This window comes from Phaethon aethereus (assembly GCF_964289735.1).
Source record: "Phaethon aethereus genome assembly, chromosome: W".
Classification (NCBI taxonomy): domain Eukaryota; kingdom Metazoa; phylum Chordata; class Aves; order Phaethontiformes; family Phaethontidae; genus Phaethon; species Phaethon aethereus.
Genome location: NC_138581.1, coordinates 33667456 through 33693486, shown reverse-complemented (window position 1 = coordinate 33693486; position 26031 = coordinate 33667456). Strand labels below are relative to the sequence as shown.

General features: G+C 42.3%; 1 protein-coding gene across 2 annotated transcripts in view; it reads right to left on the bottom strand.

Moving 5' to 3' along the window:
• Positions 1-25753, bottom strand: part of LOC309415242 (tubulin-specific chaperone A-like) — a gene marked incomplete at its 3' end in the record, with an annotated part of 64540 nt that extends 38787 nt beyond the window's left edge. For both annotated transcript variants that reach the window (XM_082012706.1, XM_082012707.1), the window contains exons 1-2: positions 25615-25753; positions 91-196 (exon numbers count right to left, since the gene is read on the bottom strand). In XM_082012706.1, the coding sequence (XP_081868832.1) occupies positions 91-196; positions 25615-25733 (225 nt within the window). In that variant the 5' untranslated portion in view covers positions 25734-25753. The remainder of the gene's footprint in view (positions 1-90; positions 197-25614) is intronic.
• Positions 25754-26031: the final 278 nt, after the last annotated feature.

Genomic DNA, 26031 nt, shown 5'->3' with positions numbered 1-26031 from the left:
AAAGGTACAGGAGATTCTTTTATTTAAGGATGACTATGATTAAATCAGAGCAAAGAAGCATTTTATAAAACAAGTGTTAGGATAGTTTACCTGCTTCTTAATTCCATAATCATCACATGCTTCAGCTTTCATTTTTTCAATTTTTTCTTCTTGCTGTTTTGCTTCTTTTTCATACATAACTTTTTCTTTTGCCAATCTGCAATTAAACCAAGTGATTGTGTTAATCTGGTTCTATTATGGTAAAAAGTTACGCCATTGCAAACAAACAAAAAAAAAAAATCCTGAAAGCTGCAGCCCTATAAGATAATACACAGTTTTATAAAAAAAGGCTCTTAACCACTTCAAAAAACTGCATCTAGGAATCGCTGAATTTAGCTATAATGTATAAATTCTTATAAGAATAATTTCAATTAAAAATATTTTTAAAGATTCTGTGTGAGCTTATCCATATAGAATATCCTAAAAAAGCTATATATACTGGTACTTAATTTCAAATACATAATAGAAACAGATAAGAAGCTGCCCTGTAGATCTGGATGACTGCTAATAAAGACAGTAGTACAGAGGAGAAAGCTATCTCTAACTCAAAAAAAGTCCTCACATCATAGGTAGCCAAAACAAACTTAAGATGTCTGCAAAGGCAACACTCTCATCATCGACTTTTAAATTGGCATTTGCCAGACTTTCTCATCACCATCCAGGCTCTGATAGTTTTGTCAGAGGCCCTTCCTCTTTCCTATTCACTACTAAATAACACCACTGCACCTGCACCAAAAAATTATGGACATTCTTCTTAGTAGCAACTCTGAAAAAAAGTTATCATGTGTAAATGAAAAGAAAAAGCACTTTCAGGTTCACAAACTATGATCCCAAAATTGTTTGTTTGTTGTTTTTTTTCCTGATTACAACTCCATGTCATGCCATTAAATGCAATATTTCCCATCTAGTTTTCATACAAAATAATGAAAAGTAAAATTCCCAAATAACACAGAAGCCTCATAGTCTTGTGTTCCCTATTTTCTCCATTTACCTTGATGCTGGTTTGGGAGCTACAGACAAAATTAACAGTCCTATAATTTACATTATAGCAATTTCCTTTATGGCCTTATTTTTCAAAGGGAAAATATCCATCTTTTAATCCTATTAATGGGCCCATATTTGGGAGCAGGATGCTTTTTGCTAACAAGTGTAGATTCAAGACTAATGCAATAAATTATGAAGGTCAGAAGGGAATATTAAGGTAGCCTAGTCTGATGTCCTGCAGTAATTTTTACATTGCGATTCCATTATCAGCCTTAATTATTTGTTGTTACTGCAATTTTGCTGTTACATCTCCTACTTTGTTATGTATGTTCATTATGTATATGTTGGATTACATAATGCTAGATTTGAACCAAAACATCCTTCAGGATCTGGAGAATGACGAAGTAATTCCTGATTAGCTAATCCAAGACCAAAACAAATATTGAGATGCTAGTGCAAACCTGAGAGCATGCCAAAGAAAATCCTTCCCCAAACAAGAACAAGCCTATATTAGATAAGATTGTTTTAAGGAGAACACAACAGACAAAAGAACATAATCAGATCCAAGAAGCAAAGAATATTATACAAATGAAAAGAGAATAAAGGTCTTGTAGGGAGCTTCTTGGTCACGTTAGCACATCAGAGCAAATTAATTCCTAATTTGTCACAGTTAAGTGCTCTACTAGAAGTGCTGCTGAGGAGGGACAGAACAGCACTGGGTTGATAAGAACCTTTTGTGAACTGAAGCTGCCACAAAAGCACCACTGCAGTAATATCTTGAGAAAAGTTTCAAAGAGAACATGCTGATATTGCAACAGCAGAAATTCTCCCTGCTTTTGATAGAGTTTACATCATCAAAAATATTTTTGCCAAAATAGCCTTAAGCTGTGGTTCCACAACAGTTAATCTAAATCGGGCTGTGGCAACACTCACCTGAACTGGTTTCAACCCCCGTGGAATCACACCATTGGAAAGGGCCTTCAGTCTTATAAAGCAGCAGTGTGTAGAGCATGTAGTGTAGGTATCATCTAGGCCAGTTTCTACAAGTCAGCCAAGTACTAGCTTTGAAAAGTAGTACTGGGGAAAGACAGCAGCCTAATAAAGATACTAAATCAGGGGTTGTAATTCCAACTACTGGAACTAGCTCCAGTATTAGCATCAGCAAATATTGATTTAATAGAGGATGAGTTAATTGTTTGATCAAGGTTGCTTGATTTAATTCCAGACAGTAATATTTGCTTTGCTATTTTTAGGTTCTAAAAAAGTTAATTTTAATCAACCTGAGAGACAGCTGATTTTTTTTGAATGAGAACAGAAAATTCCCTTGAGGGGAAGAGAGATATGATTAAAAACAGTTTTTATGTTGATGAACTTACTAAAGTGTGTACGCCATCAAAACTAAAGGCAACTTGCATTGCTAAACACAGCATTTTGAATTATTTTCATTTTTAGCTAGAACAAAAGGCACAATGTCACCACTTATGTTTTCACATTACGTTTTCACACTCACATCTCCCTCTATGCACACTAACTTTTCAAAGTGACTGCTATTCAAGTTTGCTTACTTTTGTCAAAAGGTAAAGGACTGCATGTTCTGTCCCAGTTTAGAATTAAGTTTTAAATTCATTTTTTGCCCACCTTTCTCAGATCTGGATGCTTAATAATTCCATCCATATTTATCTACCTACTTCTATTTCTGTATTAATTGTACATTTCAGAAGCAGAACTTGAAATATTTTGCTTTCAAAACTGGAAACATTACATGAAACCTGAAATATGAGACTGCTTTCTGTGACACTTTTTCCATTGTACTTTGTTCAGTAATCAGAATTGTCCAATTTAATGTTCCATTTATCATTCATAAGATTGGGATGCTGATATTAATGCTATTAAGAAGTTTTGATTTGAAAACATTTTCTGTAGTATACCTTTCCTCTAGATGCCATGAAGCTGTTTCTATTGAATACATAGCTTGGGAGATGCTAAATTAAAGGAAGCTATTGATTTCAAAAGGAAAGTGAAATTTCATAATAGAGCAATACTATCCATTAATCACCTCTTCCTTAAAAAATTCAGCAGAATTCTACACAAAGATACCCACATGACACTTTGTTCCTCTCTTCTTCCTTCACCCTTTGTCTATCTAGCAGCAAGATTCTGGTTTTGTTTTGGTGTTTGGTTGTTGGGGTTTTTTGGGGATGATGGGGGTGGGTTTTTTTGTCCCCTCCCAGGTTAAAATGAATACTAAACCAAAATCTTTATATATGGTGTGATCATACACAGTGAACAGAATAAGAATAGCTCAGTAGGTACCAGAAAAAGCCAGACCATAACGTGTTGCATTTCAAGCACACAGGTCATTTATAGTTGGAAAAACCTGCAACCGTAAAAACTGCTACAGGCATAACTTTAGCAGACATTCTACAGTGTCATATGAAATATAAACTACAGTAACTTTAACTTTTATCTGCAGGAATTCAAAATAAAAAAAGGAAATAATATAGATTACTTACAATAGTTATACTTGTCTGTGCTGGTTTTGGCTGGGATAGGGTTATTTTTCTTTATAGTAGCTAGTATGGGGCTATGTTTTGGATTTGTGCTGGAAACAGTATTGATAAAACACTGATGTTTTAGTTATTGCTGATCAGTGCTTACACAGAGTCAAGGCCTTTTCTGCTCCTCATACTGCCCCACCAGCGAGTAGGCTGGGGGTGCACAAGAAGCTGGGAGGGGACACAGCTGGGACAGCTGACCCCAAATGACCAAAGAAATATTCCATACCATATGACATCATGCTCAGCAATAAACTAGGGGAGAAGTTGGCAGGGGGACAGCTGCTCAGGGACTGGCTGGGCATCGGTTGGTTGGTGGTGAGCAATTGTTTTCAGCTGCATCACTTGTCTCTCTTGGGTTTAATATGTCTCTCTCATTTCCTTTTCATTACGATTTTATTATTATTATTGCTGTTGTTATTGTTATTATTATATTTCAATTAATAAATTGTTTTTATCTCAACCCACAAGTTTTCTCACTTTTACCCTTCTGATTCTCTTCCCCCATCCCACTGTGGAGGAGTGAGCAAGCGGCTGTGTGGTGCTTAGTTGCCAGCTGGGGTTAAACCACAACACTGTCATATGTAATAAGCCTCTATTCTACAATAAAGGGTTCCTTAAAATATTCTCTTGTTTTTAAACAATTGTCACCTATTACCCATCTGAAACCCTACAGTTAGCCTTATTTCAGCTACACAACCTTCTGCATCCTATAATAGCTCTGTAAATAAACCAAACATTAATCACCAAAGAGTTCTATACATTGAAAGGCACACTGCATTAAGAAAGAGTCAGCTCTGTGACCAGTTCTCTCAAATCTGATTGCCAAAATTAAGAATCTAAATGCTGTTCTAAATTATATTCTTCTTCTTTTCTTCTCTTTGGTAAAAACGAGCCTGTTTTTTAGTAGTAGTCTATAAAGAGAACTCAGATGAACACCAATAGGAGAGAAGGGTACTCACCTTTTTTAAAAAAAAAAAATCTTAACTTTGCTCACAAAATAGAAATTCTAGTCCTTCATGCACTCAAGGTAAAACATTTTGGCGTACATTACAACATGTACCCTCTCAGCTACCTTAAAATGCTATTGTTTTTTTAAAATTCTTCTCACGTGCAACCATGACATAAGTGGAAATGAAGTCACGAGATATAATGCCTGCAGTATAAGACAGAACTTTAGTCGAAACAAGAGTAATTTAAAATGCAATATACAAACAAAACATAAAGGACAGTTAAGAATAACAAGGACTAAGAAATGCAACCTCTCAGCATTTTGTTTATATTTATTTATGTTACAGTTAAGAACAGCATACCTGTAAAATGTATTCTGTATTATCAGAATAAATGCATTAATTTTGGTATACACCAAGTTCAGTGTGAACATTCCATTCATAAAAGTCTCTACAAAGCTCCATAAAGTATATTATAATGCAAAGGTATCACACTGATCGGCACAAAACAGACCTCAAAAATAACTACAGCCTTGGTTTGACACTTCAGAAAAATTCACTGTTGTCTCCCCTCAAACTCAAAAAGGTAGATGACAACATACATTCTTTACAATGTATCACTTGGATACACAATGTATAAGATGATACATATTGAGGTGTATTTTATACAGATGTAGTTGTAGAGAGTGATGAGGTCTCCCCTCCCTGGGTCCTGCACTTGGGTCACAACAACCCCATGCAATGCTACAGGCTCGGGGAAGAGTGGCTGGAAAGCTGCCTGGCGGAAAAGGACCTGGGGGTGCTGGTTGACAGCCAGCTGAACATGAGCCAGCAGTGGGCCCAGGTGGCCAAGAAGGCCAACAGCATCCTGGCCTGTATCAGAAATAGTGTGGCCAGCAGGAGTAGGGAAGTGATTGTGCCCCTGTACTCAGCACTGGTGAGGCCACACACTGAATCCTGTGTTCAGTTTTGGGCCCCTCACTACAAGAAGGATGCTGAGGTGCTGGAGCGTGTCCAGAGAAGGGCAACGAAGCTGGTGAGGGAGCTGGAGCACAAGTCTTATGAGGAGCGGCTGAGGGAACTGGGGTTGTTTAGTCTGGAGAAGAGGAGGCTGAGGGGAGACCTTATCGCTCTCTACAACTACCTGAAAGGGGGTTGTGGTGAGGTGAGTGTTGGTCTCTTCTCCCAAGTAACTAAGTGATAGGACGAGAGGAAATGGCCTCAAGTTGCGCCAGGGGAGGTTTAGATCGGATATTAGGAAAAATTTCTTTACTGAAAGAGTGGTCAAACATTGGAACAGGCTGCCCAGGGAGGTGGTGGAGTCACCATCCCTGGAGGTATTTAAAAGACGTATAGATGTGGCGCTTAGGGACATGGTTTAGTGTTGGACTTGGCAGTGTTCGGTTTGCAGTTGGACTCAATGATCTTAAGGGTCTTTTCCAACCTAAATGATTCTAAGAAAACTGAAATAAGACCTCATGCAGTTGTAAACAAAGTTATCATTAGCTTTTTAAATTGAAATATTTCACAGAAGCCTGACATCATGTGCGTACATTTCTTGAATTCTTGGTGGAGATTTTTACATTGTACGTCAGAGGCACTGTATAAACCAAGAATTTTTCTATACTCATTTGCTGTGTACAAAGTTTTTTTGTACAAAAATATAAAGCCCTGCCAGAGTAATGGATGGAAGTACCAAAATAAACATTTATTTTGCTCTTTCACCATGTCCCCAAACCTCTGACCCAAAACCATTTTTATCCCATAAACCGTTTTGTCAATGAAATGCAGTTAGAGGTATTACCTGAGACTCTACTCTGTCTATTTGTGGAAGGGTGTTTTCAAATATGCTCCGATTTCTGTCTCCATGTCTGTGACAGCTCTAAACTGCAGCCAGTTTTATTTTTATACCACCACTATAAATCCAGTCATTTGCAATCCTGCTGCATGTTCATTAGCTGCAAAACGTAGCAGTTCAGCTCATTTCTGTTCATTCTGCTAATCTCCTGGTTTTACTCCATTTATTTGCCACTTTTGCTGCTGCTCCTCCACAAAATACAACACTACCCCTTCTAAGATTAATTGATCATTAATTTAATCCTAATTTGGACCAAATCAGGTGGTAGATGGACCACTTCTGCTTGTTAGTGAAATGTGTACAAGTGCGTTGATAAATGTTGATTATTTATCAATTACCACCAAATGAAGTAAATCTATTTAATAATTTCTATCCTGATTGCTACAATAGAGTTTGAAAGTATCACTATTGATAATGATTCTTGCTAATAGTCTTTTCCAACTGCAGTTGCTGGGTTGTCAGCACAACAACAAAGAATTCATTTTTCATAACATCAGCTGTGTATGCCTCAGCAATCCTTCATTAATCAGTTAGTTATGGGGCTGCTCCTCCATAATGTGTGTTGCTTTGCTCAGAAAGCCTAAAACACTTTGACATATTTTATGTCAACTACCAGTAATTTTAATATCCTTCCATCAAGGCATCTTGTAATAGTTAGCATATGCTACAGTAAGTGTCTTAAAGCTCCTTGAGATGAGTTAGTTATATTGCAGATACAGTTGTGTTTTGGAATGCTGTCTTTGGAATGCAAATAACAAAACCACTGGCTAATGAAAAAAGGTCCTTTGATCTTAATTTCTTATTGCACAGGCTAAGTCGCTTATATGAAAGGTGGAGCTGAGCTTATTTTAAATTAATCTGCCATTATGTTTTCCCAAAGTTAATGGAAAAGCAGCTCTCTGGAAAATGTAAAAAAGAATTAGACTCAACACACATTAAACTAATACTGTATTTTTGAGCCATGTAGCCAGTGACAGTTCAAATGACAAAACTAAATTGCTATTATCATTTTGTTAAGAGTACCCACTGTGTAAGGAGCTAACACAAGCATGCAAAACTGTAGAAAAGCCATGCACAATATTTTTAGCTTCCAGAGGAGAAAGGAAGCAGTGGCAATGCTTCATTTTACTTTGCACTGTGACTGCAGGTCTTGGCCAAGGTCACACCTCAGTAAGTGTGCACCTAGCACTGTTGCCGAATTATGAATGGTCTGGAATAGAGGCCACTGTTTATTGAATTCTATTTCACTAGAAGAATATACTACGACTGAATAGGACAGATTTCTTTATTATGTGCATGAAAACTATTTTTTTCAGGCATAAGCAAACCATTATTCAAACTTGGTAAAAGTATTTTAAACCAGTGATAAATATCCGGGTTTGTACAACAGACAACACAAAAAGTTTGTAATTGTTACCAATGTATGTATTTTACATAAAATTAGGATTTAATTTGCACATTCCTCTTTCACAACTTACCTTGAGGCTACAGAGGCTAAAGAAATTAGGTACCCATTTCCTCCCTTTCTGCTCACCCTCAGACCAGGGCATGCATTGTGCAGAATGCTGATGTTCAAAGACAGCAAGTCAAGAATTTGGAATTTCTTAAAGCACGACCATGATGTTTTAAACTTAGCTACTCCAGACTATTTCGTCTGTACACACAGCTATTGTGGGTGAAGCATTAGTAGTCAAAGAGAATCTCCCTTAGGAATTTATCTTACTTAAAAAAAAACCCCACACATACTTGCAATGTGATTTAAGAGTTTTTTTATATACTGCATATTCTTGCTAAAGGTTAACATCTACTTTTCTAAGCTCACATGATCTTCACTCAAAAAAAAAAAAAAAAAAAAAAAGTCTTACTCATTCTGACCTACGTTACCTGAGCAGGCAGCAGGCAAGACAGCAAACAAGCCACTCCAAAGGCTCCCGCTACTTTAATCACAAACACAGCTTTCAGTTTTCAATATAAAAGAAGAAAATGTTTTACTGATTTTTTCCATTTTCGAAAATGTATATACACCAGCAAGAGAAATATCTAACTTCGGTCCATTCTATATTGAAATATATGTTGAAAGGGGCATCGGGAATTTCTCAAATTCCTGAAAAGTCTGCTTTAGGAATTTATTTTGACTCCACATTTCTGACAATTATTTAAACAGAACTAGATCTATTCATCTGATTTCTCAGAGATCCTGTGAGCCAGTTCAAGTGCTTTATGGTTTTCATGTGCCAATAGTTTACAGTGGTGTCATCATTCAGAAATTATATTTGCCAGGCAAGCACACCTCCCACTCTCTCCAAGGAGTTTGGCCACTATGTTTCCTATGGCTCTCCCTCCTTCCTGACATACAGTGTTAACAGCTGCCAGAATTCAAGGACATCCACAGAAATGTCTTAAACATCTATGTGACATTAAGGTGATGGGTACTTTCCTGTACCAAAACTTATGAAAATATTATCAAACCAAGATGTCATGGCCTCAAAAAAAAAAAAAAGTGCTTAATTTTTACTGTATACCTAATATCCACTAGTTCTTAAATGGGCCAAGAAGAGTCTTCCACACAATTACATTTGCAAACCACTGCCGATAGCTTTAAAACATAAAAAGCACCTATAAGTTTGAACTGTTATGAAAGCAAGCAGTACTTTCTTAAACCACCTACAAGATGCTGAAGAGTCTTTGAGAAGTGGCTAAAGGAACATTCTCAGTCCAGTTTTGCTCAAGAAGTCTACAAAAGATCCAAACATTCAAAGTCCAACATGAATTTGCTTCTTTTATTCTCTACATGCATTCAGTATGCATAAGGAGAACAAGTCAAAACATTCCTGTTACCTAAAGTAATTTCTTTGGGGAATCTACAGTGATACATACTCAACCAGCTAGAAGTACAAGACCATTCCACAGCAAAACCTCCTTATTCTCTTCCTCACCAAGAACACCAAAGCCACAATGACTCCACCTATAAAAGAAGTCCTCTACTTCAATCCCACTTTAGGGCAGGGAGGGAGAAAAAAATATCAGGTTTTAACTGTCTTTGAGTCTTTAGGTATTTCTTTTTTTTTTTTTTAAATACAGAAAAGAGATTTTATAGAGCTCAACAATTGTGACGACAAGGTTGAGTGCTTATGGGTAACGATGAGGGGGAAGGCCAACAAAGCAGATAACCTACTGGGAGTCTGTTATAGACCACCCAACCAGGACGAAGAAGCACATAAAGCATTCTACAAGCGGCTGGCAGAAGTCTCACGATCACTAACCCCTGTTCTTGTGGGTGACTTCAACTTACCGGATGTCTGCTGGAAATACAACACAGCAGAGAGGAAACAGTCAGGGAGGTTTCTGGAGTGTGTGGAGGATAACTTCCTGACACAGTTGGTAAGTGAGCCTACCAGGGGAGGTGCCTTGCTTAACCTGCTGTTTACAAACAGGGAAGGACTGGTGGGAGATGTGGCGGTCAGAGACAGTCTTGGGCTTAGTGATCATGACATGATAGAATTCTCAATTCTTAGTAAAGTAAGGAGGGGGGTCAGCAAAACCACTATCATGGACTTCCGGAGGGCAGACTTCAGCCTGTTCAGGACATTTGTTGAGAGAGTCCCTTGGGAGACAGACCTGAAGGGCAAAAGAGTCCAGGAAGGCTGGACAGTCTTCAAGAAGGAAGTCTTAGAGGCACAGAAGGCGGTCCCCATGTGCTGTAAGATGAGCTGGTGGGGAAGACGAGCGGCCTGGCTGAACAGGGAGATTTTGCTGGGACTCAGGGAAAAGAGGAGAGTTTATCACCTTTGGAAGAAGGGACAGGCAACTCAAAAAGAGTACAAGGATCTTGTTAGGTCATGCGGACAGAAAATTAGAAAGGCAAAAGCCCAGCCACAATTCAATCTGGCCACAGTCATAAGTGACAATAAAAAATGTTTTTACAAATATATTAACAACAAAAAGAGAGCCAAGGAGGATCTCCATCCTCTATGGGAAGTGGGGGGGAACATTATCACCAAGGATGAGGAAAAGGCTGAGTAATGCCTTCTTTGCCTCAGTCTTTAATAGCCAGTCCAGGCATTTGCAGGGTATTCAGTCCCATGAGTTGGAAGACAGGGATGGAGAGCAGAATAAACTCCCCATAATCCAGGAGGAAGCAGTTAACAACCTGCTATGCCACCTGGACACCCACAAGTCTATGGGGCCTGATGGGATCCACCCAAGAGTACTGAGGGAACTGGTGGAAGAGCTTGCCAAGCCACTCTCCATCATTTATCAGCAGTCCTGGTTTAGACTAGATATTAGGAAAAATTTCTGTACTGAAAGAGCGGTCAGGCATTGGAACAGGCTGTCCAGGGAAGTGGTGGAGTCACCATCTGTCCTGGTTTCAGCCAGGATAGAGCTGGTTTTCCTCACAGAAGCTAGTGTGAGACTGTGTTTTGGATTTGGGATGAGGAACTGTTGATAATGTGCTGATGTTTTGGGTTGTTGCTGAGCCGTCAAGGACAGTCCAGCTTCTTGTGCTGGCCTGCCAGCGAGCAGGCTGGGGGTGCACGGGGAGCTGGGAGGGGACACAGCCAGGACAGCTGACCCAGACTGGCCAAAGAGATATTCCCTACCATACGACGTCATGCCCAGTACATAAACTGGAGTTGGCCGGGGGGGGTGGAAATCGCTGCTCGGGGACGGGCTGTCGATCACGGGGTGGTGAGCAATTGCTGTATTGGGCATCACTTGTTCTTATACATTCCTTTGTTGGTATTATCATTATTGTTCCCTTCTTTCTTTCTGTCCTATTAAACCGTGTTTATCTCAACCCACGAGGTTTTTCCTAATTCTCTCCCCCGTCCCGCTGTGGGAGGGAGAGTGAGCGAGCGGCTGCGTGGTGCTTAGTTGCCGGCTGGGGCTAAACCACGACACCATCACTGGAGGTGTTCAACAAACTTGTAGCACTTCAGGACACGGTTTAGTGGGCATGGTGATGTTGGGTTGATAGTTGGACTTGATGATCTTGGAGGTCCTTTCTAACCTTAATTCTATGATTATTTCCATCTTAGAAATGAAGTATTAGCACCAAATATGAAATTTCCAAAATCAAACAATGATTTTTTACTTTTATTAAAACTTTTTAATAGGTACATGCTGTGGTTCAAGCCAGCAGGCAGCTAGACACCACACAGCTGTTCATTCATTCCCCCACACCCAGTGGGATAGGGGAGAGAATCGGGGGGGGGGGGAAGAAAAAGTAAAATTCCTGGATTGACAGAGAGAAAAAGAAAGGAAAATAATAGTAGTAGTAATAATGATAAAAGAATATACAAAACAAGTGATCCACAGCACAATTGCTCACCACCTGCTGCCTGATACCCAGCCAGTTCCCAAGCAGCGGCGCCTCCCTGGCCAACTCCCTTAGTTTATGTACTGAGCATGATGTTGTGTGGTATGGAATATCCCTTTGGCCAGCCTGGGTCAGCTGTCCTGGCTGTGTCCCCTCCCAGCTTCCCATGCACCCCCAGCCTTCTCGCTGGCAGGCCAGCATGGGAAGCTGGACAGTCCTTGACTGCTTCGCAACAACTAAACCATCAGTATGTTATCATCATTATTTTCATCCCAAATCCAAAATACAGCACTATACCAGCTATCAGGAGGAAAATTAACTCTATCCCAGCTGAAACCAGGACAGTACAAAAATACAGATATCTATAATGAAAGCATTAATGAAATGAAAAAAAGTCTTACAGGAAAACAGTGAGAATTATTTTTTCCATTGTATTGAATCTGTAAGGTAACTTTACTGTAATCTGATCTCAGAATAGGCATAGGAAAGAGGCTGCTCTTATGTCTACCTGAAACCTTCTGAAGCTGACTGTAACTTGCTTAGATTAAATTGAGAACAAAGATCATGATAAATAAATTGTTTTGAGCACATAAAATGAGCTACAGCCTACTATTTAAGTACATTTCAAGTTTTAAATACTGCACTAAGTGTAATGACTTAAACTGACTATATTTGGACAGTGATTAAACAACCTACAGGCTGAAGCAACAAAATGAATCAAGGGGTTTTCAATCACCAAAAAAATTTCACATTGCTTGTGACAAAGTGCACTGTGCATATTTTGCACAGAAAGTAAACTTGGCATGCTAAAAAACCCAATAAAAATATAGAAACTACATATTGTTATTCCTTGGAAGCTTTATAAAGAAAAAATGCTTTTTTTTCCTTCAAAAGATTGGCCATTACAGTCTGTTTTAAGCATAGAGATTTACAATGTATTTTTCCTGATAGTTATTAATTTTTCCAGGGTACTGCAGGGTACAGATTAGCACCACTGCAAATTTATTTTGAAAATAATTTCTATTATTGATGACTGTCATTAACGTCAATATGATGATTTGTACTAGCACTCATATCACCAAGAATTCACATTTTCTTCCACATAAGTGTATTTACTAAAACAAATGATTTCCAACCTAACTTTCATTAAGATAAAGCTAATAGTAGTCTGTGCATAGGAAAAGATGCATGCAGAACAACCGCAGGTAAGCTGTTTGGCAAAGGACTTTTGGAAGATTGGGATTTATCAGCTTCCATAAAGGTGGGAAAAGTTTAGTGTGTATTAGACATGACCAGCAGGAATATAAGCCATCCATTTATTCAATAAGAACAACCCTGCAACCTTCAAAACATGTCCATGAACATCACAAACAGTTCTTCAACCCTATCCTAGAATAAACCAATATTTAAGGATATACCTTTACTGCAGTTAATCCTGTGAAAATTACTCAAACCTGAAGAGCCACAAAGCTTCATGTAAATTATTATTACTGCACTCGCTAACTTCTGCTGAACAAATTGAGAATATTTAACCTATTACTACAGCAAACCAAACCATTCTACAATGCTTTATTAGTGGATTTTGCAGCAAGTTTTACATATATGTAGCTTTACATATATGTGGGAAGACGGGAACAGTGGAAAGACACTGAAAAACAAATATTAGAGCTTTCAGCCTTGACTGAAGTGAGAATCAGTTGCCAAGCTGTGTGAGAGTACCACTTAAGACATGGGCTACATCCCTAAAAAGGAACTACTTCTGTGAATAAATAGAAGAGGTTGGAACTGCATCTGAGTAAGAGCCCAAGACCATTATGACAGACCATTATTCTGTCAATTACATGCTTGCTTTAAAACACTTGCATGCTTACCTCTCACAGGGATGCAGCAGTGTTTAAAAAAATTTACTTGGGTAACCTAAATACTTTTTATTTCTACTCTATCATCACCTGTCAGAAAAAAAAAAAGCCAGTAATTTTGCTTTTATTATTTCTTGGATCTATTTCCCCTCTGATTCCTCCTCAGGGCCTTGGGACAGTTGGTAAGGCAATCTGGAGCACAGGCAATTTTCGCCTCTATCCTTCCAGTTGCATACAGCAACACTGGAAGAAACAGATAGGCCTAGTCTATTAATACATGGCTCCATGACTGGTGTCACCAACACAATTTTGGGGTTTTTGATAATGGGATGGCCTATAGAGCACCTGGCTTGCTAGCATCAGATAAGATCCACCTTTCTCAAAGAGAGAAGAGGGTCTTTGTTCGCAAGCTAGTGGGGCTTACTGACAGGGCTTTAAACTAGACTTGAAGGGGGAGGGGGATAATATCAGGCTTACCCATGACAAGCTGTGGGACAACATGCCAAGGTTAGAGGAACGGGTTGCTAGCGAGGGCCCTCAGCCTGTTGCTCGGAGACATGCTGGCTCTACTGCAGCACACTTGAAGTCTTACGGAGATCAGCCAGGGCTCCTGAGGTAATAGAATCCAACAGGGAAACACCAGCAAAAGACCTCAAAGGAACTAAGGGGTGTTCCTCTAAGAGAGTGACATGGCTGACAGACCAGCTGAAGTGCCCCTACACCAATGCAGGCAGCATGGGCAACAAACAGGAGAAGTTGGAAGCCATCATGCTGCTAGAAAGCTATGACCTGGATGCTACTACTGACACTTGGTGGGACTAATCCCATGACTGGATTGCAGCTATCAAAGACTCATAAAATCTTTGGGTTGGAAGGAACCTCTACAGGTCATCTAGTCCAACCAGCCAATTCCCTCAGGACTCTGGGATGCATCTCATCAGGTCCCATAGACCTGTGCATGTTCAGGTTCCTCAGCTGGTCTCAAACCTCATCTTCTCTTAGAGTGGGAGGGACTTTGCTCCTCCAGTCCCTGTCTTGCAGTCCATCCCCTTGAGAGGTATGGGAAGAGAGACTGCCAGTGAAGACCGAGGCAAAGAAGTCATTGAGTACCTCATCCTTGTCCTCATCCGCAGTTACCAGTCTGCCAGTCTTGCTCATCAAGGGGGGTACGCTTTCTTTGACCTTCCTTTTCTGGCTGATGTACCTATGGAAGCCCTTCTTATTATTCTTTGCATCCCTTGCCAAGTTCTGCTCCAGCTGCACCTTGGCCTTCCTGACCCCATCCCTACACAACCAGGCAGCATCCCTGTACTCTTTTTCCAGGATACCTGTCCCTGCTTCCACTGCCTGTGCATTTCCTTCTTGCCCCTTGGTTTGACAAGCAGGTCTTGACACATCCATTCTGGTCTCTTGCCTTCCTTTCCTGATTTCTTACACCTGGGGATCGAGAGCTCTTGTGCTCTATGGAAAGCATCCTTAAAGATCTCCCAGCTCTGTTCTGCTCCCTTGTCCCTGAGGGCAGTTTCCCAGGGGGTCCTATTGACTAAGTCCCTGAAGAGCTGGAAGTTTGCTTTCCTAAAATTCAGGGTCCTGTCTTTATTCTTTGCCTGCCTCATATCCCTCAGGACTGCAAACTCCACCAGTGCATGATCACTGCAGCCCAGGCTGCCTCCAATCTTGACATCACCTATTAGTTTACTTGCATTGGTGACCAACAGGTCCATTATCACATCCCTCCAGCATGGATGGCTACAGGCTGCTCAGAAGGGACAGGCAAGGAAGGAAGGGCAGAGCTGTTGCCCTCTACATCAAGAAATAGATCGTGTGTGAAGAATAGCCACAAACAGGTTGAAAGCTTACGGGTAAGAATCAGAGACTGAGGCAACAAAGGGAACCTTGTGGTTGGTGTCTACTACAGGTCACCCGATCAAGGAGAGTCTATTGATGAGGCCTTCTCACTCCAGCTCCAGAAGGCATCACGCTCCCCTGCTCTTTTCCTGCTGGGGGACTTCAACAACCCCAACATCTGCTGGAAAAGTAGCAGGGCAGTAAGCAATCCAGGAGACTCCTGGAGTGCATGGAGGATAACTTCTTAAGCCGGGTAATAGACAGCCCTACCAGAGGGGATGCAGTACTGGACCTGCTGGTCACCAATGCAAGTGAGCTAAGTGGTAATGTAGCTCTTCAGGGATTTAGTCAATAGGACCCCCTGGGAAGCTGCTCTCAGGCATAACAGAGATGGCAGATCTTTAAGGACGCTTTCCACAGGGCGCAAGAGCTTTCTCTTCCCCCACCTCTCGAGTTAATGGACTGCAAGACAGGGACTGGAGGAGCAAAGTCCCTCCCACTGTAAGAGAACATCAGGTTCAAGACAACCTGAGGAACCTGAACATCCACAAGTCTATGGGACCTGATGAGATGCATCCCAGAGTCCTGAGGGAATTGGCTGACATGGTTGCTAAGCTACTCTCCATGACATCTGAAAAGTCCTGGCAGTCAGGGGAAGTCCCTGGAGACTGGAAAAAAGGTAACATTGCACCCATTTGTAAAAAGGGTAGCAAGGAGGACCCTGGGAACTACCTACCTGTCAGCCTCACCTCTGTGCCTGGGAAGATCATGGAGCAGATCCTCCTAGAAGCTATGCTAAGGCACATGGAGGACAGGGAGGTGATTCGAGACAGCCAGCATGACTTCACCAAGGACAAGTCCTGCCTGACCAACCTAGTGGCCTTCTATGATGGAGTGACCACATCAGTAGACAAAGCTACTACAGATGTCGACTATCTGGACTTCTGTAAGGCCTTTGACACGGTCCCCCACAACATCCTTCACTCTAAATTATAGAGATATGGATTTGATGGGTGGACTGTTGGGTGGATGAGGAATTGATTGGATGGTCGCATCCCAAGGGTAGTGGTCAACGGCTCAATGTCCAGATGGAGATCGGTAATGAGTGGTGTCCCTCAGGGGTCCGCATTGGGACCAGTACTGTTTAATATCTTCATCAATGATACAAACAGTAGGATCGAGTGCACCCTGAGGAAGTTTGCAGATATGTCATGGTTTAGCCTCAGCCAGCAATTAAGCACCACACAGCTGCTTGGTCATCAGCACCCTCCCCAGGTGGGACAGGGGAAAGAATTGGGGGGGGAAATACTCATGGGATGAGATAAAAACAGTTTAATAGGACAGGAAGGATGAGAGCATGATGCAAATCAAAGAAACTACTAATGTGACCTGCAACCGTTATTATCTCACACCCTTTGTGCCCACGTTGGGCACCAAAAAGGACTGTGGTGGGTTGACATTGGCTAGACACCAGGTGCCCACCAAAGCCATTTTATCACTCCCCCTCCTCAGCGGGATAGGGGAGAGAAAGCATAACAAGAAGCTAGTGGGTTGAGATAAGGACAGGGAGATCACTCAGCAATTACTGTCACAGGCAAAACAGACTCGAGTTGGGGAAATCCCTTTATTGCCAATCAAAATCAGAGTAGAATAATGAGAAATAAAAATAAATCTAACACACCTTCACCCCATCCCTCCCTTCTTCCCAAGCTCAACTTCACTCCCCATTTTATCTACCTTCCCCACCCCCAAGCGGCACAGGGAATGAGGGTTGCAGTCAAGTTCATCACACATTTTTTTTTCTGCCACTCCTTCCTCCTCAGGGTGAGGACTCACATTCTTCCCCTGCTCCAGCATGGGGCCCCTCCCACGGGGGAGAGTCCTCCACAAACTTCTCCAACATGAGTCCTTCCCACAGGCTGCAGTTCTTCACAAACTGCTCCAGCCTAGACCGCTTTCACAGGGTGCAGTCCTTCAGGAACAGACTGCTCCAGTGTGGGTCCCCCACAGGGTCACAAGTCCTGCCAGCAAACCTGCTCCAGCACAGGCCTCCCACAGGGTCACAGCCTACTTTGGACATCCACCTGCTCCAACATGGGGTCCTCCATGGGCTGCAGGGAAACAGCCTGTCTCACCATGGTCTTCACCACAGGCTGCAGGGGAATCTCTGCTCTGGCACCCAGAGCACCTCCTCCCCCTCCTTCTTCACTGACCTTGGTGTCTGCAGAGTTGTTTCACATATTCTCACTCCTCTCTCTGGCTGCAAATGCTGCATGCCGTTTTTTTTCCCCCTTCTTAAATATGTTATCACAGAGGCGCTATCACCATCGCTGATTCGCTCAACCTTGGCCAGCAGCGGGTCAGTCTTGGAGCCGACTGGCAGTGGCTCTCTCTCCAACACACGGGAAGCTTCTAACAACTTATCACAGAAGCCACCCCTGCAACCCCCCCGCTACCAAAACTTTGCCATGCAAACCCAATACACATATCTGCATTCTCTGCAATGCTTCATACTTCACTTGTAGAAAACGTACCCAGAAGTCACCAATAAAATAATTTAAAATATAAATATAAACCATTATTTTTAAAAGAAACCAACAGTTTTTTGTAACTTGCAGAACTTTCTGTGCTGGAGGGAATTAAAAAAAAAATAAAATCACAGTGTAAGTTGCTTGGCAGTGTGAGGATATTTTACAGAGAGAAAAAACAGTATCAATACCAGTACTACAGACAAAATAACATCTTAGGAAGATTCCATAGTTTTAGAAAGGTGATTTTAAAAATGGGCTGCTTTACAAAAATCAATACACTTTCCCCATAGGTTCATGATGTAAAATTCTATAATCGAGGCGTGTAGATTTGTAATTATGGTATGTGAGCCACACTTAACAAGAGTGTTAAGAGATTGTTAAACTAACAAAATTGCAATGTGAATTGCTTTAGTCTCATTCTAATCTACTGGTGTGACTTCCATTTAATCAAATGGAAACTATGGGCAAATATCAGTGCTATTTTCACATGCCCCGACTTACTTCATTTGCAGTAGTTTTTAAAACAATTGCCAATCTGAAATGAGTATAAGATATTTTTAAAAGTGTTTTGTTCTTCCTTAATCAATTCCCTCACTATCCATCAGGTTGCCTGAGTTTGGATTTACTAAGAGTAAGATTATTTTGAATCACAGAATCATAGAAAACCTCAAGTTGGAAGGGACCCATAAGGATTATCGAGTCCAACTCCCTGCTCCTCACAGGATTACCTAAAACTAAACCATATGACTAAGAGCCACTCCTTGAACTCTGACAGGCTTGGTGCCATGACCACTTCCCTGGGGACCCTGTTCCAGTGACCAACCATCCTCTCAGTGAAGAGCCTTTTCCTAACGTCCAATCTGAACTTCACCTGGTGCAGCTTCATTCCGTTTCCTCATGTCCTAATGCTGGTCACCAGAGAGAGATCAGCACCTCCCCCTCCGCTGCCCCTCTTGAGGAAGTTGTAGACTGCGATGAGGTCACCCCTCAGCCTTCTCTTCTCCAAGCTGAACAAGCCAAGTGACCTTCAGCCACTCCTCATAAGTCTTGCCCTCGAGATCTTTTACCAGCTTGGTCGCCCTCCTCTGGACACACTCTAATAGCTTGATGTCCTTCTTATATTGAGATGCCCAAAACTGCACACAGTACTCAAGGTGGGTCCACACCAGTAGTGTAGAGGGGGACAATCGCCTCCTTCGACCAGCTAGCCATGCTGTGCTTGATGCACCCCAGGACTCGGTTGGCCCTTTTGTCTGCCAGGGCACACTGTTGACTCATATTCAACTTGCCATCAACCCAAACCCCCAGATCTCTTTTCACAGGGCTGCTCTCCAGCCTCTCATCCTCAAATTTGTATGTATAACCAGGATTACCCTGTCCCAGGGACAGAATCCAGCACTTGCTCTTGTTAAATTTCATATGACTGCCCAGCTCTCTGGTCTATCCAGATCCCTCTGTAAGGCCTCTCTACCCTCGAGGGAGTCCACAGCTCCTCCTAATTTAGTATCATCGGCAAATTTACTTAATGTACATTCAACTCCTGCATCCAGATCATTTATAAAAACATTAAAGAGCACTGGCCCTAAAACTGAGCCCTGGGGAACCCCACTGGTGACTGGCCACCAGCCTCATGTAACCCCATTTATTATAACTCTTTGAGCCCGACTCATCAGCCAATTGCTCACCCCAATGTATTATGGACTTGTCCAGCATACAGCTAGACATTTTGTCCAGAAGGATACTGTGAGTGACAGTATCAAAAGCTTTGCTAAAATCCAAATAACCCACATCCACTGGCTTCCCTTGGTCAACTAGATGGGTTACCTTGTCATAAAAGGAAATTAAGTTGGTTAAACAGGACTTTCCCCTTGTGAACCCATGCTGGCTGTGACCAATGGCTGCATTGTCTCTCAAGTGTTTTTCAGTAACTCCCAGAATAACCTTCTCCATAATTTTACCAGGCCCTGAAGTGAGACTGACAGGCCTGTGACTACCAGGGTCTTCCTTCTTACCCTTCCTGAACATTGGGACAACATTTGCCAACTTCCAGTTGACTGGGAGTCTGGAGAGGTCCCAAGACTGTTGAAAAATGATGGAGAGGTCCCACGATAACATCAGTCAGCTCTTTCAGTACCCTGGGATGAATCCCATCGGGCCCCATAAACTTATGCACATCCAGCTGGAGCGGCAAGTATCAAACAAGTTCAGGGTCAGCTAGGAGTTTATCATCCCCCCAGTCATGGCCTTCCAAACACAGGGCTCCAGGTGTCCCAGGGCACATCGTTGGTGTTAAAGACAGAGGCTAAGAAGGCATTAAACATCTCTGCTTTGTCTACGTTCCTATTTGTGAGGTGACCGACCTCATCAAATAATGCACCAATGTTATCTCCGATCCTCACTGAAGTGACTGAACAGAAGCATTGCTTGTCAGGACATAAGCCACAAGTATGGCAAGAATTATTATTCATGCTCATAAAAATCTACTTTTTTGAAAGACTGGCTAATCAAAGTATGCAATCACCAAGAGCCTGGCTATCTGATTTGGCAGAAAAAGCAAAAGGTTCTCCCCATTCCTAGTTCAAATTTCTTTTGTTGATACATCACAATGTAAGAAGCATGAAAGTAAAGTATCCACCACCTACAATATAGTCTTTTGAGAGGGGTACACAAAGAATATATGATATACTGCTAAAAAAAAAAAAAACACAACACAAAAACACATTAAGCAGTTGCTTTGTTCTTAGTTTGAAAAAAGTGATGAGTTAGGTAACTGATGAGAGAAAAGAACAGGCTACAGCAGATGATTAAAAAAAGACCAATGAAGTGTCAAAAAAGTTCAATACATCCTAATGGTTCTTGACCCTTATCTTTTTTTATATACTCTTATAGCCTGAGCATTGAACATGCTTGAAAATCAGTATTACAGGCTAAACTCAATGCACTTTTCTAGACTGCAAATTCAGAAAAAAATAAGGAAAATTAATTGAAGTGTTAAGTCAGTCACTTTATGGCATGTTTAATAAGCCTCTATGCGAGTCCCCTCACACACTAGGAATAAATAGCTATATAGTTGCTCTAGTCCCAAATGAGAGGACAATATCAATGTTCCTAAGTTGACCCAAGTCACATGCACACCCACTGTAGTACAGAACTAGGATTCTAGTTGGAGAAGGAAAGGTGGAGTGGGTCAGAGCCCATCTGCGTGTAACTGTCACAGAAGTGGGAGCTGCTGCTATATCATCTCCCCCACAGGGAGTGCAAGATAAAAAAAAAAAGAATATTAAGTTACCTTCACTTACAGTATGCCAGCTGTTGCAGAGTAACTGTAGATGTGCATATTGTTATCACACAAGCACAAGCTGTTAACTTGCTTATTCACACAGCCATTCTCCAAAAGCAAATCTGAATCCTGCTGACTCTACTTGTGTAATTTCCCCAGATGTTTTTATCACTTTCTTTGTACTAGCCCCAAAACATATACAGCAATGTGGTGAGCTGGTCCAGGCAGGCCTCATACCTCAAAATAACTTTTTCTTTTTAAGTTTGGGTTATTTTTCATTTGATGAGCTCCCCGAAATACACAGATGTGTGGCCACCTAAGTCCTTGTGCTGGGCAGGAGGCTGTAACACAGCAGCTCAGGTTTAGATTAGCTTAAGCCACCATGGATCAACACCAAGTCTTCTCCTGTCACAACTGGCAATTGTTTCACCTTAGAGGAATTTCCACCTAATAATACAGTGCCCCTGAAACATAATGTAATTTATTAAGCATTGTTTTTAAGAGGCCACAGGATTTCTATTAGGCTCACAAAACAGTTCTCAGGAATAGTCAGACTTTGCCTAGACTTCTCTCAGCCAGCCTAGAGCTTTCTTTTACTTGCTTAACTGTAACTGCTATTATGACTAGGTAACAATTACCTACTTTGTTTTAGTTTTTGCTCAGCTTTGTACAGTTGTGTGGTATAACACTGCTGTATTGATTTTTGTTACTAACAAGAACGAGCTATCTCTGATTTAGAATAAAAATGCAGCATAAATGATCAAATTTGATGAGAGCAGGAGCACGGGGTGATAGCAGAGCCCTTGAAAACAGAGGCACATGAAGACGCTGAAGTGCCCCAGTTCTACAAACAACTCACCAATAAAGTACTGGTCAAAGAAATGCAACCCTGAGAGATGGGTAAAACCAGTTTTAGGATAACAAAGAAAAACTATTCAACACACGCAAAACACCATATACAGTAAATTCAGATAAAGTGTGGAGTGAAAAACAATGAAGAAAAACTAAGATGTGGATTTTTATATGCATTTCTATATGCAGACTCTGAGAAGCACAAAATCATCAACATCATACTCCTCTCGGCAAAGGATTCGAGATGCTGATGACTTGCTTGAATTTGTCTCCTCCCCACTACCAAATTTAGCCAGTGGCCTTAGGACCCAGAGGACCAGCAAAAAGGTGAGTAAAACGTCAGGGAAAGAGTGCTATTAGAAAGAAAGCAGAAACATTAGAAGCTTTGTGTCTATTAATTTTGACAGTATATAATTTGAGTATGTGTTAGTATCATTGTAAGTGAACTAATATCCAGTAGGAATTTAAGCAACCTACTCTGTAACTTGGATGCAACAGACTTGTAACAAAATCAAAACCAGCATCCACAGATTTCCACAAATCAAGTGAACAAACAGAAGAACAATAAAGAAATTGCTCACACAGGATAACAACACTACTAACTTCTAATGTCTTGTTCTCAAGCGCTCAGACTCACTCAAACTGCAGCAGCCGAGAAATTCAGACGAAGAACGTGCAAGCTAATCTCAGAGCTAGAAGCACTAAGGACAGTGGTATACAGACACTGAGCTAGCTCCATGCTAGCATTATTAAACTACTTCCAGGTCCAGGGGAGATAGCCACATGGTACAGCATTCACCATGTGAACATGCAGGCCTGCACCAGTTCTGACCGTGATCTCCACACAGTTGTTCGCTGCCTAGTGTAGACTTTCCCTCTCTGTTTCCCAGTCTATAAACATGAGGAAAAATCTTGTTCAGGTAATTTCTGTGATGATTTATTATTAAGCAATGGTCATCTGAAGCGCTGTTCAGTATTACCACACAGTTCTCTCAGTAAAACTATCAAACAGCAGCAATAAGCCAGTACAGAAACTTCCAAAAATTACAAATTCTACAAAAGTAAAATTGTGACATCTTAGAATGTAGTGGGTTGACACTGGCTGGTCACCAGATGCCCACCAAGCCACCCTATCACTACCCCTCCTCAGCTGGTGGGGTATGGAGTGGGGATAAATTGAAAGGCTCATGGGTTGAGATAAGGACAAGATCACTCACCAGTTACCATCACAGGCAAAACAGACTCAACTCGAGGAAATTAATTAAATAACCAAATCAGAGTGGGGTAATGAAAAAAAAAAACAAATCTTAAAACACCTTCCCCCCACCACTCCCTTCTTCCCAGGCTCAACTTCGCTCACGATTTTCTCTGCCTCCCCCCCCAAGCAGCACAGGGGGATGGGGAATGGCAGTTGCAGTCAGTTCATCACACATTGGTTCTGCCGCTCCTTCCTCCTCACACTCTTCCCCTGCTCTACCGTGGAGTCCCTCTCACGCAAGACAGTCCTCCAAGAACTTCTCCAACATGAGTCCTTCCCACAGGCTGCAGTTCTTCACAAACTGCTCCAGCCTGGGTCCCTTCCACAGGGTGCAGCCCTTCAGGAACAGACTGCTCCAGCATGGGTCCCCCATAGGGTCACAAGTCCTGTCAGCAAACATGCTCCAGCATGTGCTCCTCTCTCCACAGGTCCTGCCAGAAGCCTGCTCCAGTGCAGGCTACCCACGGGATCACAGCCTCCTTTGGGCACATCCACCTGCTCTGGCATGGTCCTCCATGGGCTTCAGGTAGATATCTGCTCCACTGTGGACCTCCATGGGCTGCAGGGGGACAGCCTGCCTCACCATGGGCTGCAGGGGAATCTGCTCTGGCACCCGGAGCACCTCCTCCCCCTCCTTCTTCACTGACCTTGGTGTCTGCAGTGTCATTTCTCTCATATATTCTCACCCCTCTCTTCCAGTTGCTGTCGCACAGCAGTTTTTTTCCCTTCTTAAATATGTTATCACAGAGACGCTACCACCATCACTGATTGGCTCAGCCTTGGCCAGCGGCAGGTCCATCTTGGAGCTGGCTGGCACTGGCTCTATTGGACACGAGGGAAGCTTCTGGCATCTTCTCACAGAAGCCACCCCTGTAGCCCCCTCCATTACCGAAACCTTGCCACACAAACCAAATACATAGATACCATAGTTTTTGCAAAAGTATCTAGACACCAATAAATTATACTTTTAGCTGACAGAAAGAGAGACCGAAAAAAACGTTAACCTAAGTAAATGTAGTTTTCCCACACCTCAGAATACTTTGTCTACAAAAACTGACACAAACCACCATCCACTTACAAATGCAGAGAGAACATTTACAATGTTTCTGTCCAGCACAGCCAGTAACCATAACACAGGTCATGAATGGGACCCAAAGCAAGAGCACCAAGCTGCTGAATCAGACCACACTAAAACTTTCTAGGTTAAAAATAACACACAGGTTCATGATTTGCATGCCCTGCACGCTGACAGGAAATAGGAACTTATAATCATATAATCAGTTTCTTGCTTGCAGCAGTACTTGAGAACTGCTCCCCATTTTGAGGTTTTGGGTTTTGAGTGGGTTTTTTTGAGAACTCAAACTGTCTTTATCTAGCATAATGATAAACCTGTATCTATTTTACTTTTGTAGTCTTGAAGTCCAATCCTTAAAAGCTAATCAGGTATTAGAAAGTATACCCATTTTACTGTTAGTTTTTTATTAACTGAATTTAAATAACTTTGTATTATAAGTTGACTGTACAAAACGTGACTATTTAACATCCTAATCCAGCACACATACTAATTTCTGTCTCTCCCTGAGCCAGTGCAATATTTGTAGGGTGCAGCCTTAATAAACCCCACTGTGACCAAATATTTAATGTCAAAGCCTTGCACTTACAGTCATAATAAGAGAGATTCAGATAGATAAACTGCAAGTTTTCCTAAAAATGAAGACTGTGTTAAAACTAGACAAAACCGAGACTCAGGTGTTGAACTTACTTGCAGCGTGAACTACCGACTTCAAAATATCCCATTCAACATTTGGTTTGGTAAAATAGGTAAGACTTCCTGCCTCTGCGAGGTATACGGCGAAACTACCCTGCACACTGACGGAGCAGCGTGACAAAAAACCCCGTTTAATTGCGGTCTCGGGAAAGAAAGGCCTTTTCCTGACAATGGTGCGCAAGGGGAAGAAACCGACAGCCATGGCAGAACTTGTGCCACGGCCACCCTCCAGCACACCTCGAGCAGCCCCCACCCCACTGCAAAACGCCCCAGCGCAACAACACCCAGACTCCGCAGCAGGCACGGCCGGCAGCGCACGAAGCTCCGCTCACAGCTCCTTCGCTCGGCCCGGCGGAGCTCCCGGGGGCCGCGGCGGCGACAGGGCCCCTCCCCGCTCAGGGCGACAGGAACTGCCCTCAGAGCTCGAAGCAGGGCTAAACCCGCTCTCCTCCTCGGGAGCGGCGGGACCACCTTCAGCCTCTCCCAACGACTCCCCACCTCCGCGCACTCACCGCCTCACAACGCCAGTCTTAATCTTGATCTGCCTCAAACGCGGATCAGCCATGACGGAGCTGACGGAGAAGCAGCGCGGATTACGACGCAGAAACAGAAGCATCCCGATCCTGCGCATGCGCCAAGCCGCCAGCCAGGGCGGCACCACCGGGAGCGGGGATCCGCGCCCCCCCCCCCGGGTGGAGGCGTTCCCCCCACCCCCCCGTGGAGGCGTCCCCATGGCGACCAGCGAGGGCCGGGCCAGGTGCGGGCGGGCTCTGCAGGAACGCAGTAGCCTGCGCAGGGATGCGACCGCCCCTCGAGCGTTCAAGTGTAATTCACCATTTCTTCACAAGCACACGCGAAAGAAAAGTCTGAATCCACCCTCAGATGCAGCAATAGGAGTTATTCTGAGGTAGAAACAAATTAAAAGCCAA